The following is a 16,137-nucleotide window of genomic DNA, read 5'->3' as shown; positions in this document are numbered from 1 at the left end:
AGAAGGGAGTGTACATCTTGGGAAGGTCAGGCTGGTGTGTGCTGTTTTATTTGTATACTTTGTGCCTTACAATGTTTTATTTTGTACTATTATTATTATTATTAATTTTTTTTTGCTTAATTGATTTATTTTTTAAACAATGGTGCTAGCCATTTAATTGTCTGTCTGTGATCTTGTGGCTCATGTTCCTATTACTTGAGTCACATGACTTAAAATAAATCATTACAATTTTTCATATAATAAATCTTAGTTTGCGTTTTAGATGTAAATGTGCATATTTATGAAGGTAGAATGTCCGCCAGATGGCGCCACATGCTCACTTGCATCTGGTCCAACTACCTGTTTGCTGTCTGTGAGGCTTTCCTTGTTACAACTACGTGTAGTTTCCTGTCTATGTGGTCTAGTCTTTGATTTAGCACTATATGATCTTTAAATGAAAGAGACCTTATATTGCATAAGGTTTACATTACATTTAGGTTCATTTTGCTGCTTAGGAGATAAGTAGGTTTCTAAACATGCAGTACATTGCTTCATTTAGCATCTTTAACCTCTTGCATTCCATATGCATATTCACCCTTGCTCTCCTTTCACGCATCTACTGCAGACAAGGAGAAGCATTGCTGAGCTGTGCTTGAATTATTAATACATTTTTGCGACCACAGAAGCGAGATCTCGGAGGGGGAAACACTCCTCACTCGGTTTCCATAGCACCGCCCCCAGGAGGCTCGCCTGGCCTTTCATATAATAAACAACCAGTGAGATCGAAAGCACAAATGTGTACCCGATGTTTTAAAAAAGGCCTTTTTGTCGCAGTAATGCAGTTCCCCGCACAAAAACAGCCGGGAATGTTTGAAAATGAAGGGATTGCGAATGTTTCCCGTGATGCCTAACCCCTCCCATTTAAAGTGGGCAGATTGGTGTGTATGGAGAAAGGAGGGGATGTGTGTGTGTGTATGTGTGTGTGCGGGGAGTGATGTCTAGTGTGTAACGCGCGCGCGCCTGTGCAGAAGCGACGGGCAGCACGCTCCGTATCGCTGACCTTGGTGCTGAAAGCGGTGCCGTGCAGCAGATAAGATAAACCGGAAACTTCCATTCCAGCCCTTTATTTGATCGCTCTTTGTATTTGTCGTCTGTGTAGATTTCCATTGGTTAGATTTTTTCCACCAAACTTTTTTTTCCAGCCTTCTAAAAGCCAGTCGTGGGTTTGACGTGAACATCAAATGTATTGGCTCACACCGAGATGGCACTGAAAACGCTCACGGTGCGTAAGAAGAGCGAGTTTATCATTCCGAACAGACAGAGCCTCACTACTTCTGATTTGTCCTGTCATATATAGGTGTTTTTCTCTTTTTTTGCTACTTTTTTTTTGTCTGAGGAACGACGTCGTGTTTCTTTAGCTCTCTGTCCGACTTAATCACAGATCTGCTGGGTGTCTGTCCGGTATGCCCGACCAGCTCGTCCGTGACATGATACTTTAACACTAACGAAAAGAAAACGAGGGATTATCATATTTGGACATGGATACTCCGAAGGAGCCCGGTTTTGTGCCCAGCAAAGAGGGTTTCAAGCAACTAGCAGGGAAGACGCTGGGTCATGTGTACAAGTAAGCTAAAATAATCATGCTCTTTTAATTCCCAATAGAAAGCATTTTGCATTTTGCATTGCATGTTCGTCAAAGGCATCCCTGATTTAATGGCGAAGAATTTTAAAATTAATGATGGAGGATGTTGTCACATTTTAGAAAGCACATCTGTAACACAGTCACGCTGATGTTTAAAGGTGTGTGTGTGTGTGTCTGTATATGTGTCTGTAAATTCATAGTGAAATGTTAAGCATGTGTAAGAGATTTCCAAGTAATTTGTGTGAGAGAAAAGCTGATTGAAATGTAATCGTTGACGAGAGAATTCCCCTGGGTGTCACCTTTTCAGAGACCATTCAAAGGTCTTTAAAGAATTCACATGCACGAAGAGAATCTCCTTCTCCTTCACAAGTGCTCAAGGAAAAAATTTCTGGATTTATATTATGTTTTTAAACATATATTCGTTCAGATATAGTTATAGCTATTCTTAACCTGTAAGGGTTATTTTTGGTAATTTTCTGGTATAAATATATTTTTCGATTGAATAATGAAAAGTGCATTGTTGTGCTAATTTTTTTTATTTCATTTATTTATTTATTTATTTATTTATTTATTCATTTTTTGAGATTTCATAGTGAATAGTTGTCAATATTATACAGACATCGAATTCGATTATTTAATACTTCACATTAGACTGGGACCTTGAACAAAACGTCGAACAAACTCAGAGAACAGAGACATTCCTTCATTGATTTACTCTAAATAATGCATTAAATGTAGAATAAAAAGAAAAAAATGAAAATAGCTTGTATTTTCAAGACGCACGATCGAATTTGGTGTGCAAAAAGATTGTCTTTATTCGGGTCTGTCTGCATGGTTTCATATGATATCCGTCTGCACCTGTTCTGTAAAAAATATAATAAAAAAAATACAGATATGTATTGCAATACATTTCTTAAGAAATACACCGGAATTAAATACTGAAATATTTCTCTCTTTTTTATTGATGTTGTTGAAAAGTGTAAACGTGGAGCTTGTATGAATGCAAATAGGGGCGAAGGTGAACGAAATGCTGCATTGCGGTACAAGAGAGACAGATGAGGCCTGTGGCGCTCCGGCTGAATCCTCTGCGTTTCATGACTTTGATTTTAGAGTTAAAAATAATAATTATTTAGACATTATATTTATTACTAAAGAATATTTTAACAATCATGATTAAGTAGGCCTGTAGGTTAAATGTCACTCGATGCTAAAATGGTACCCATAAGAGCCTGTGTAGCCTGTTTAAAATATGAATAGAAATTCGATTAGAATAACTTACGTGCTGATAAGAGTTTAATTATAATTATACTTTATTATATATCATTTAGCCCTAAACTAGATTATGTACTAGTTAATTGTCATTTAGCTTTTTTCTCACCGTCTCTGCTATCTGGATTATACTAAGTTCATTCAGTAATAAGCTTTTTTCTGGTGTATAGGGTGTTGGAGAAGAGGCAGAAACCTGGGGAAAATATTGAATTAACGGAAGATGGCCGACCGGCGCAGAGCAGTGAGAGGAAGGCGCCCTTATGTGACTGCACGTGCTTCGGCCTCCCGCGCCGCTACATCATCGCCATCATGAGCGGCCTCGGCTTTTGCATCTCTTTCGGGATTCGGTGCAATTTGGGCGTGGCCATCGTGAGCATGGTGAACAACAGCACCATTCACCAGAATGGCAAAATCATCATCAAAGAGGTGCGTGCGCGTGCATGGAATTTCTTCATAGGTGTTACGTCTACGTAATTTCTTCATAGGTGTTACGTCATGAACGTGGTTCCCTCCTTCTTCTACACACACACACACACACACACACACACAAACACACACACACCACACACACGTTTGTCTTACTACCATTAGGAGTTCCACTGATTTAATTACTACCCGAAAATTTTTATTATTTTAAAAATAAAATCTCCAGTTTTTGTTTAAAATGTTTTAAACACGTTTAAAAACGTTTCGTAAAATATTCCCTGTAAATTATTCATTTTGCTATCATTGTCTCCACCATTTATTCTGAATCCAAAAATCTATGTCGAATTTATTTATTTGTTTGTTTGTTTGTTTATTTTTCAAAATCTTACTTTATAAGGTCGGTCTTACATTCAGTCACCAGTTTAATGTATGCCCTATGATGTGAAAATGCAAATTTTGTAAATTTAAATATTTTTTTAAGAGATTGGCTATTGTATTATTATTATTATTATTATTATTATTATTATTATTATAAAACATTCTAACAATATTTTAACAATCACTTTTTAATGGGTATAAACGGAAAAAAATTCTACAACATAAATTAGCACATTGCTACATAATACATTTGATCAAATATATCTTAGTGTTTTGTGTTTTGAACACTGTTCCATTTCCTCTGGTTCTCAGAAAGCCAAGTTTAACTGGGACCCGGAGACAGTGGGAATGATCCACGGCTCATTTTTCTGGGGTTATATAGTGACCCAAATCCCAGGAGGATACATATCATCGCGATTAGCAGCGAACAGGTAAATCTGACATCTAGTTATCTACACTACACTTATTTATGCTAACGCTCCTGCGCCAGTATATGTAATATTTTTTTCCCAAGCTGTATTGTATTTTTATCCGCTTTTATACAAAATGATTATAATTATTTAAATGCTAATGCACGTGTAATACAGCTGGGTTTGTCAGCATGAAATTATTCGATTTTCTTTAGAATGTTAGTATTTAACATGTCAGACTCAATTTAAAATTAAAATAATTACAAAACAAGCACACATTTCTGTTTTGTTGAGTTATTGATAAAAAGAAAAAAAATATTAATAACGAAAAAATCACACAAACATTTTTTTTTTAAATCAGGCCGTTAATTGTAGCGGGGACAGTGTCCTTGGCTCGGTGACAGAACACACAAGGGGAAGTGGGCTTTGGCTTTCTCCACCTGTTAATGAGATCCCGGGGGAACACCGTGTCTAATCCGTTCAGTGAGGGGAAGGGGGGCATGGAGACGCTGCCACAGGGCTTACCCATGCCCCTTCATATTACATATGCAATACTGGGATGGAAATTACATTTTATTCTGTTCTCTCTGAGCGTGTAGCCTGGCATTGATATTAAGCAGCATCAAAGCCGGATAGCTGGAGCATTTAGGAGTCTGAGAAGAAACTGGCATAGATGTGTATATATATATATATATATATATATATATATATATATATATATATATATATATATATATATATAAGGGTTAATAAATGTGTACACATTTGACATTAGGATTAAATTGAGTTGAATTTGAATTTAGGATTCTGTCACCAAGAGGTTTTCCTAAAAGAGACATAATGATTTTTTATCGAATTAAATACATTATATACGTTTTATTTTATTATAGGCACACAGGGCTATAATATATTCCGTTCTAATCTGTGCTTTCTATGTTGTTGTTTTTTTTTGTTTGTTTTTGTCTTTTTGCAAATGTTTTCCTGCAACTGTATGGAGTTGATGGTGTGTTTCTGTTTCTGTCAGAGTGTTCGGGGCGGCCATCGTTCTCACCTCAACCCTCAACATGTTCATCCCTTCCGCTGCGCGCGTGCACTATGGCTGCGTCATATTCGTCAGGATATTACAGGGTCTCGTGGAGGTGAGCAGGTCACGAGCGCTACTAAATTGACTTCTGCACTATTAGAGAAAAATTTGATTTTTTTGATCATTATGTGGCAGTAACAGACAGTAACCAACAGTAATCGAGCTTTTAGTCCCTATAAACTGACCATCTTCTGTTTCCCTGGCAGTGCACACATGGAATATCCCACTGTCCCTTTTTCCATTACTATTTGGATAATCAAAGAGATTTCAGTGTAAAAATGACCTGGATAGGTCAAAACGTAGATAATGACATAAAAAATAAATACGCTTCTAAAAACACGGCTCTTGTAAAACCATGAATTCTATTAAGTAACAAGATATTTCAACCCCAAACCTGGTTGCCTCTGCCAGACCTTAAATGAAACTGCTACAAACATGCATCTGAACCCACAGAAGCATGTTTACTGTAAACTCAGAATCAAAGAATAGCACCATGCCACTGTCAGGATTAGGATCTTGCTAGGATTTGAACCTTACTGAAAGTCTGGGTGCAGATTAAGGACAGATTGAGGATAGATACATGTCTAAAATTTGTACATCTGCTTGAAAGGTTCTGCTGAAGAAGGGTTACAGGAAGACCCCAGTGTTTTCAGGTTATGATCATTTTGGAACTAGTATTTTACAGAAATATGGCCTTCTATGGTAAAAAAAAAATATATCAGTTTGTGCATATGTGTTATTTACTTACATAATCTCTTGCCTTCATAAGGTGGCAATAATTCTGGAGTTGACTCCATCTACTATATCAATATATTGCTGCATACAATTTTGGCACAATGCCGTTGGTAGAAGACATTTGATGATATTTTGTGCGGATTCTTTCAGGTGATGAATAAGAAAATATGCCAATCTGAGGAAATGTCTAAATAACGAGTACTGATCTTAGAGCTTGTCTGTTTGCTGTGTTCATACCATGCTGATGTCGTTTGGTTCACTGGGCTGCCTTATGTCTGATATTGCTGAGATAAACTGGCCAGGGTTGTAAAGCACATTAAAGTGGTCACACTAGTAGTAAGGTAACAATAATAAAGAAGTGATTATTTCATTATTGCTGGTTCAAGTGTAAAATTCGATGCCTACGGTTTATGTTCCATTAAGAAAACCTTCAAACAGTCTGTTCAGACTTGTCTGTTTCATTCAATTACATGGTGTGACGTGAGTAACAATTTAGAAATTGTTGATAATATTTACTTTAACATTAAAGCAATGCATAGATTTGCATCTTTATATTTATGATTAGTGTAATATAACTGTGTAACAGGGAGTAACATACCCAGCATGCCATGGGATTTGGAGTAAATGGGCCCCACCTCTGGAGAGGAGTCGCTTGGCCACCACCTCCTTTTGTGGTAAGCACAGAAAAATTCATGTAAGCAATTACGAATGTGCTATTTTTTTCTGATTGCTTGTTTCTGATTAGTTTGATTGAAGAGGTTGGGTATTTCAGTGGTCAGTGTTCAAAGTTTCCATCCCGTTGGCATCAACTGTTATGATGAATCTCTACTGACTTGTGTAGCCTTATGCATAATACTCTTAGGTTCCAACTAGCACCCTTCTTCAGTTTATCCCTCTGTAGGAACTATTTTTGTATTTTTGTGCAAATACACTGACATGTGCAATGATGTCCTGCAATGGACTGGCGACTAATCTAGGTGAAGTTCGGTCTCACTACCAGTGTTCTTAGATTGGACTACAGATCTACCATAAGCCTGACCAGGATACTGAAGATGAATAAATCAGTGCAGTAATTTACTGCCATTTTATTTGATTGTTTAGTTATGTTTACATTTTATGCAAAACAGTACATGGCTACCATGCAGAATAATGCTTCCTTTGTTCACACTTAGTTCAAGTTCTTTAAAACCCTAGCCGAATATATTCATATTATCACACAATATTCAGTTTTTCATCTTCGAGCATATTATTCAGTAACTACAGTGAATAGGAAAGTATTTATAAAAGCAAGGAAAGGAAGTCTTTAGAAGTGGGCCAGCTTCACTTCTATAAGTGATTCATGCATAAACCGATGCCATTGAAGGATGCTCCCTTCTGATCATGTTACCATGATCCATCGACAAATGTAATTTCCCTGTAGAGCACCTTAGTTTGAACTAATTTTTTACAGAAATCATGCCCATTTTCTTTTGATACCTTTTTATAAGGGTCTATTCAATCCTCTCTCTGTTAGAAATTTTTTTCTTTAATCATCTTTTACCCCTTTCTCCTTATGTAGGATCCTACGCTGGTGCAGTCGTGGCCATGCCTCTGGCTGGAATCCTGGTGCAGTACACTGGCTGGTCCTCTGTCTTCTATGTCTATGGTACGTTTGGTGATTTCACAAAAGACATATTACGTTGTATGAATATAATATTTGGGTGCACTATATACTCATATATACATAGATTTTACCTAAATGGACCTTATTGTCTGTCTGTGTACAGTCAGAGTGCGGCTGAGCTGTAACCATAGTATGGATTATTATTTGACACTGTATTGATTTTTCCTCTGATGTTTCCATGGTTCTGTGCTCATGCTGACACTCCATGTGCCAGTCATAGAGCTTCACTGAACCTTTCAGAAAGCATTACAATAAAGGTTTAACAATTTAACCTAAACTGGATCTCTCTTTCACTTTTCTCCTGTCCATTATTTCAGGAAGTTTTGGCCTTGTGTGGTACGTATTCTGGATTTTGGTGTCCTATGAGAGTCCTGCTGAGCATCCTACAATCACGGACGAGGAGCGCTGCTACATCGAGGAAAGCATCGGAGAGAGCGCCAAGCTGCTGGGCCCTGCTGAGGTGAGGGATATTATAATGGATGTTTAATATAGTACAACACTTTCTTCGAAACACTAAACAAAATAATACGACATTGTCAATTTTTTCCTTCGAAAGCACACCTGATTGATGGGTGTTGATTCTTGTTTAAGAAGAAAGAAAGAAAGAAGGTCTTGCGCTTTTTTTTTACTTTAAAAGGTATTGATAGCATGGAAAAAAGGTTTGTGATTGACGCAGAGCCAAAGAGATTTTAGCCTTAAAAAGTTCAGAGCTTTCCTTGAATCAATCTCTTTGAAGAATAGCAGGGAGCAAATCCTTCAGCCGTTACTCATTTTGATGTCTTCTCCCCGGCATCTTCTCTGTCCTTTACATCTCTTGCATGCAATCCTGTCTGCTCATTACTGTAATGAGAAAGTGTTCCTCAAGCTTACAGTAAACCTCAAGGGGTTTGAATTGTGATTGGCTAAAGGAAATTAGGATTTAGTTGCCACTCAATATAAAGTTAAAATCCTTATCTATTCCATATATCAGTGTAGGTTACGATGCATTGCTTCATCGGTAAACAATAATGCAGTATGAATTGAGGATGCAGTCTCTTCTCTGTAATTAAGTATGTATCTAATGAGCTTTAAAAGTTTGTTGATTTTCGGCTGCATTAGAAAAAGCAGATACTGTATTGCTGCCACTTGGCTTCTTTTCTTAATGTCACCTTCTCCCACAGAGCAGAAGGTTGAGAGACAAACAAATATTGACGAGGCCTTAGCAAAGGTCTCTTTTAAAGTGTTTTTAGCAGTGAGCGCAGGACGTATGGTATAAAACGATTTCTCATATCAACATCAATATTATTTGAGAGGCAGAAATAGGTCTGTGTTTAATCAGTCTTTCATCACCGTGTGAAATTTCAACCCACAGAAATTCAAGACGCCCTGGAGGAAGTTCTTCACCTCAATGCCTGTCTATGCAATCATCGTGGCCAACTTCTGCAGAAGCTGGACCTTCTACTTGCTGCTCATCAGCCAGCCAGCCTACTTCGAGGAAGTGTTTGGCTTTGAGATCAGCAAGGTAAGCAAACCCAGCTGCTGAAGATTCTCACATCTTGGTGTGTATTTATACAGCGAGGAACCTATAAATGGAACCTTTCATGCCGGTATGCTTGTGGTCAAAATTAGTTAACAAAGCTGCGACCTTCAACATTCCCAAAGGTGTGAGCTGATTTAATGAATTATTCATCAGTGCTTTGTCACCAAAGCCTGTATTTGCATCTCATTTATTTATTCTCTCCTCATCGCTAAAAAGAAAAGAATACACCTAAAGCGTGAACAGTGTTTAATGTCATTACACTGATTTCTTGTTGATATGCTGGTGGTGATGCTTTGCCTCTTACACCAATGGTTTTGAATTGTGTTTAATTTAATTCGTGTGTTTATTTAACTCGTATTGATTCTTCAAAAAAGGACATAAGGATTTCAGATAGTTTTTCCATTTTTAACATATGCTAATTGACTCAACCCATATGTCCTGTTTAAATCAAATGGACAAAACATTTACCGATAGGGGGCTAACTTGGTGACCTATGGGTTATAACAAATATTAAAAAACAACTTAAATTATATTTATATTACAGTGAATTCATTTAATTTGGATCTGAATTAGGTGAAATAAAAGTATTAAAAATGATCAGTCTTTGCAAATTGGAAACAGGACTAGTGATTTTAGTTACATTCCTTCTCAAGCATGTGTATTTTGGTTACCTATTTCCAGAAATATTGCATATACTGCTATTAACTTTAGATGAGAATGCGAATAAAAATCTACATATTAGAATTATGTTTCAATATTGTCTAGATCACTAGGTTATTCCAATAAGAATAGGACTCCCCTTGCTAAGTTTAATTAGACACAACTGCTTTTACTAGGTTGGCATGTTGTCAGCCCTTCCTCATCTGGTGATGACCATCATCGTGCCCATTGGAGGGCAGATAGCGGATTACCTGCGCAGTAAGAACCTCATGTCTACGACCAATGTCAGAAAGATCATGAATTGTGGAGGTGTGTATTATCACTACATTTTAGAAAAGGTTTGTTTGCAAATGGCCATGCATGTGATTTGAGCGGCCCTTAGTGCTATTATTAAAATTGATTTCAGAAGAAATTGCCATCAACACATAGCAGAAATCTTAGTCCACACAATAGTCCAGTCTTGGGCTCATATGTTCCAGTACTTAGCAACTTTAATTAATATAACGTTAATCAGATGTGTGCCATTATTCAAAATAGTTCACTAAAATGAATAAATTAGTTAGAATGCAAAAAATGGGAGTGTGTTTCTCTACAGATTCAAAAATGATAATGAATGCAGGCTTAATCACTTATTTTTTAAGTGATTATTAAACATGGTCACATGCATGAGAAAGCCAAAAATGCTATATATATATATCATAATGTTTATATATAACATAATATGCTATTTATCTAATATAACATATTATCATAATATTTTATTGTCATGATTACACCATCACTGACCGAACTCTTTCTCTTGACTCTCTAGGCTTTGGTATGGAGGCTACTTTGCTGCTAATAGTGGGATACTCTCACAGTAAAGGCGTGGCCATCTCATTCTTAGTGCTAGCTGTGGGCTTCAGTGGATTTGCTATATCAGGTGAGTCAACTGAGGTTATACAGGGCAACATACTAGAATCTAGAACATTCAGTATATAGGAATGTTGCTCATAATTCACACAAAATGATTAGCAAACATGACTTTACAAGGACTTAATTTTTACAATTGACAAAAAAGGAAGCCGGAAATCTTAAAAAAAGATGAGAAGATGAGAAGGTAAAGATGAGAAGGATGTTACATTTTAATAAAACTGCACTTCACAGATTCTATGTGGTGTTCTATAGACAGAACTTACCATAGTGTTGTCTTTCAGAAACTGTCAGTCACTGTATATCAAAACTGCAGATGTTATTTGCTTACTCAAAATGATCCTTACAGTAATTTTGCTTTACAGCAAAAGCAATGGACAAAAGAAGAATAAGAAAAAAGGCAATGTTATAACTAGGTTAGCATAACCACATAAGCCAGTGTTCTCGGCATCTAGAGACAAGAGTGTATTTCTACTGTGCCCGTTAAATAATTCATCCTTTCTTTCCCCCGAGAGCTGCCTTACTGCCTGCACAGGCAGACACAACCCACTGAGCGGGAGGTGGGGGAGATCCACAGCTCCACAAGATGGCTGCACAATCTATTTTTAGTCTGATTTTCTAGCAGAATGTCAGAGATACTGAAAAATCCACACCCTCGAGTGGATAAGGGGATAAATGCAGTATATTGCAGTTTCTGTTACTTCAGCACTGTCAACTGGGGACAGAACTTCACTGATTTATAAACGACATTAATAACTTGTCATAACCTTTTAGTCCTTCTCCAAATTAGTTACTTGTGATGCCTTGAAATAAATCATTCTGTGTGGTGGAAAATTAAATGAACGGGGGGAAAGTGACCCATGTCCCTTGGCAAATGCCATAAATCTACTATGCAGGAAAAAACGTATAATTCAATTATTCAATTAGTCATCTTTCTAGATACTGTATTACTGTAATAAATCTAATATCTCTGTATATTCTGAACTCATACTGAACAATTCATTGCTTTGTTTCATATCGGTAGCATACTGTCATGCCTTTTCAAAAGAATAAAACTACAGCACTCATGAAAACCTGGCATGCCTGCACAACCTGATGCATTCAGTGCAACTTGGTGTGTAAATGAAAGAATTTAAAAAAATTCCATTTATGAAAGACACCTTCGGTGATATAATGGCATTCATGAAAAAGGAAGCAAAGCAGGAAGGGGTTATGTCAATCATTTAAAAACAGTACTTTTTTCATAAATGAAGTCCTGATCATTCATAATTTCAAATGTCTGTTTTACCTTCTCTTTAGGCTTCAATGTCAATCACTTAGACATTGCTCCGCGCTATGCCAGTATTCTAATGGGCATCTCAAATGGAGTAGGGACACTGTCAGGCATGGTGTGTCCACTGATTGTTGGTGCTATGACCAAAAATAAGGTAGGAGCATCTTAAAAATATATATTTATATATATAATGGCAAAATATGTGATATTTTCTCAGTGACCAATATTGATTAATTTTTTTTTGTCTAGCAAATGTATAATAGACTTTTTGTTTGTGTACAATAGTGTAGACTTCTAATGTGTTTTTCTTTACAATGATTAAAGAAATACTGTACTGAATATGTTTATATTAATATATTTGCAAACATTCCGGTGGTTGGTTAATGCTATATTTTGGTTATTCTTAGGTTAGGGTTGAAATAGGAGAAAAAATATCAATATCGACAAACAACTTGACAACAGTCATGTCTTTCTGATAGAATTATTAAAAGCTCAAGAGCATCAGATACCATTTTAAATGATGTTTAAAGTCATTTTAATGAAACAAAAACCCATCATGAAAGTAATGGAGAAAGCAAATGTTGGACATATTTCAAGTTACAGCAGAGGCACAGCCACATCTAGTTACTGGTCTATGAGATGACAAGCACAGTGGAGACGATGACAATATTAGAGTGATTGTTAAAGCTTTGATCCGTTTTAGCGGGTGAGATAGATGGATAGCCTGAAGGACTAAAGCAATGCTGCATCCCTCTATATGGGTAGAGATAAAAATAAATCAGCAGGTAGTCAAATGACATTATGAAAATTGTGAAGTAAAAAAATAGATGAACTATTGAAACTTATATGAAAACTATATGAAACTTGGACATCACTGAATATGTTAATTATAAAAATTAATATTGTAAGTCATTTTTTCTTAAGCAAAAGCTTAAGATGGCAATAAATTGTTTCAGTATGTACAGAGACCCAAATCTATCAGATCTGTGATTTAAATTCCTTTTAGTCACTTACACTACATAATTTATAACTTCTTTACAGTTATTGATTAAAATTGATTTGCCCCTTTAAAAAATAAGGAGTAAATTCAGCACCATCTCTCCCCTACAGACCAGAGAAGAGTGGCAGTATGTGTTCCTCATTGCCTCGCTGGTACACTATGGCGGTGTGATCTTCTACGGCCTCTTCGCATCGGGTGAGAAACAGCCATGGGCTGATCCAGAGCAGACCAGCGAAGAGAAGTGTGGCTTCATCGATGAGGACGAGTTGGCTGAGGAGACTGGAGACATCACACAAAACTACGGAGCACTGGGTGCCCCAGCCAAGACGTATGGAGCCACCTCGCAGATGAATGGAGGATGGCCTGATGGATGGGAGAAAAGGGAAGAATATGTACAAGAAGGAGCAGAAGAAGGAGGATACGGATACAGGCAGGGCAGGGAGTACTCCTAGACAACACACACCCACAGCCACACAGACAAAGCACATAAATACAATCACATGCACACATCCACATGGTAGACGTATTTTGTAGTGATTGTGAGTTCTAAAAAAAAAAAAGAAGTGCAAAATAAATGATAAAGATGTAAAATAATACACATTGTTGTATGTTTGCACAAAGGATAAAATATGAAATAATTCAAGCTGTTAAAATAGATAAAAATATATACATATATACATATATGACTAAAATTATAGAAAGATGTAATACATATCAAATTGGCAGGTTGTAATTGTAAATTGTCTATGTAAAAAAAAAAAGAAAAAAGAATAACAAGTGAATATATTTCAAGTGCAATCTTGTGTAATGTTGTGAAAATAATATTTGCACCTCAACATTCTATAGGATTAGTTTAGTTGCAGGTGTTGAGAACCACCACACCTCATAATGGCTCGAATAAGAAATGCACATAGAGCCAAACCAGCGACAGAAAACCCTGTAACCTGAACAAATATACTGGTCTTTCTCCGTTTCTTTTGCTGATTGCACTTCGAGAATCATACTGTGTCACTGCACAAAACCATGAGCCTGTTTTTTCCCATGATGTGTTAATCTTTCATTGTAGATGGAGGTTTTTTCTGTGAGACTTAAGAGGATGTGGGTCTTTGACACTGTATTTAAGAGCACAGCATTAAAAAAAAAAAAAAAGAAACACAGATGTAAAAAGAACAATCATGATTTCTTTGCCTGGTAGATTTTTTTTTAGACGTTTTAGAGCTAAGAAAATTTTGTGGCTTAGCGAAATGCTTAGTGTATTACAGAGGTTTGTCAAGTAGGAGCAAAAAAAAAAAAAGGAGCAAGGCACCCAGAGTGGCACAGTTGCATTGCTACAAAGGCAATGTCCATTGACTTGTTTGATATTCTGTAATAGCACAGTCATCCACTGCCAGGAGAGCACAATTGCACAATTAATTATGACTTTATTGCATAAGAATTATGCAGTAACTAAATTTGAAGCAATATTAGCTGTATATGTCCATATATGTCAATTTGGTCGCATATATAGATATGGACTGAGTTTGCTGAAAAGTATCTTAGCACAATGATCATTGGTATATGATCAAGTGAGCATTGTACACTACCATTAATTGAAGTTAGTGCTCTCCTCCAAGCACATAGCTGGGCTATGATGTTGCACATGCTGTAGTCTTGTGTCTTGCTCTCAGGTCGTTAGCTTCCATGTAATATTGAGACGCAGATGGGGATTAGTGATGACTAATGACACAACCACAAGGAAAGACACAAGGAAAAGCACAGTGTAGAAAAAAAAGAAGAAAGAAAAGCACAGAGTGTCCAAAAGACCCAATCCTTGAGTCCCCTCTGTTTGTTGGAATCCTAGAGTTAACACCATGACCATCTTGATGTCTGTGGATTGTAGTTATGCATGGATGAGAACACTGTTTTTAGCTGTACTTCTTTTAGAACCACTTTCCCCTTTCTCCTTTAAGTTACTAATGGGTTGATTTCTTTGCACAGATAACCAAAGGTAATGTGTAGAGGTGGGTTTTAATGGGGTTGGGTCTAAGGGTTCAAGGGAAATCCCACAAAATAAAGACTAAAAAAAAAAATAGCGATCTGCTTTATAAACAACTGGAGCAGGTTCTAAACATATTCAATGTACAAAGCAATAAATCCATGGTAACAGTTAATGTTTATCCAGTATGAACAACAACAAAAAAAAAAATGTATGTAACACATTAGCACATTTAACTGTAGTGACTTTTGTTTCAAATTGTGTTTTTGTGATGACAATTTAAAAAGAAGATCAAATATAAACTTATTGTTAAAACATGTATAAAAAGATTTAAATAGATTTAGCAGGAGTCCAGTGCAAAACTCTTTTACTCTTTGATAAGGAGTGTTTGCGCTGGACCCACTCACCAGAAGAGAATGATTCTTACGTGCCACCTGCAACGAGTTACTGAGTGAAACTTTCACTACGGTTCTCTGTGGGTGGACACACCTCTGTAGTTGTCCTGTGTGGTTGCCAGTGGTTGCATTTTTGCAAGTATGTTGTTGTCAGATGTTCCCCTCCCTCCCTTTCTCAGTCCCTCCCTGCCTTTATTTGACCTCCCTCTTGTTTTTGGTCTGTGTTTTGTCAGTGGCTTGAGACCTTCTCCTCCTATCCTTCTTCCTCTTGTAAAACCCACTACTGCTGCAATATTCAACAACGAAAGGGGTTGTTTGTAAAGGTATTCAGAAATGCACAAATATTACAGTTATTAGCAGAGAAATTATGGTACCATATTCCTGTTTTGTGCCTCAGAGTAAAGTGTGGCTTCTTTTGCTGTGTTACCTGTAAATTGAGAGTTTTGTTGATGTCAAAATGAAATGCTCTATATATCCTTTTTTATATAAAACCATGATAAAAATTTTATAACTGTGTCTGCTTCTAATTTCCAATCATTCTTTATTCTACAGGCACTAGGCATAATAACACATTCATCCAATCACTCACTCATTCATCGATCTTCAGTAACCTCTTTATCCTGATCAAGGTCACGGTGGTTCTAGAGGAACACTGGATATCAGCAGGGACACTTCCTGAATGGGACACCAGTCTATACAGGTTACCAAACATGCACATATTCACACCTAGGGGCAGTTTAGAGAAGCCTATCAACCTACTGGAACGTTTTTGGGAGGTGGGAGGAAACTGGAGAACCCAGAGGAAGCCCATGGAACA

At 36.8% G+C, this 16,137-nt stretch overlaps 1 protein-coding gene across 1 annotated transcript; it reads left to right on the top strand.

The window, feature by feature from the left end:
- Positions 1-970: 970 nt before the first annotated feature.
- On the top strand, positions 971-15,831 carry slc17a6b (solute carrier family 17 member 6b). The gene is made up of 12 exons (XM_058381317.1): positions 971-1,603; positions 3,061-3,316; positions 4,007-4,125; positions 5,129-5,243; positions 6,510-6,597; positions 7,482-7,568; positions 7,904-8,046; positions 8,938-9,087; positions 9,942-10,074; positions 10,577-10,687; positions 11,977-12,104; positions 13,061-15,831. The coding sequence occupies exons 1-12, from the start codon at positions 1,518-1,520 to the stop codon at positions 13,400-13,402; spliced, it is 1,758 nt and encodes a 585-aa protein (XP_058237300.1). The 5' UTR covers positions 971-1,517; the 3' UTR covers positions 13,403-15,831.
- The last annotated feature ends 306 nt before the right edge of the window (positions 15,832-16,137 follow it).

This window comes from Hemibagrus wyckioides, linkage group LG27 (assembly GCF_019097595.1).
Source record: "Hemibagrus wyckioides isolate EC202008001 linkage group LG27, SWU_Hwy_1.0, whole genome shotgun sequence".
Lineage (NCBI taxonomy): Eukaryota > Metazoa > Chordata > Actinopteri > Siluriformes > Bagridae > Hemibagrus > Hemibagrus wyckioides.
The sequence above is the reverse complement of the archived record's forward strand: the minus strand, read 5'-3'. Positions and strand labels throughout refer to the sequence as shown.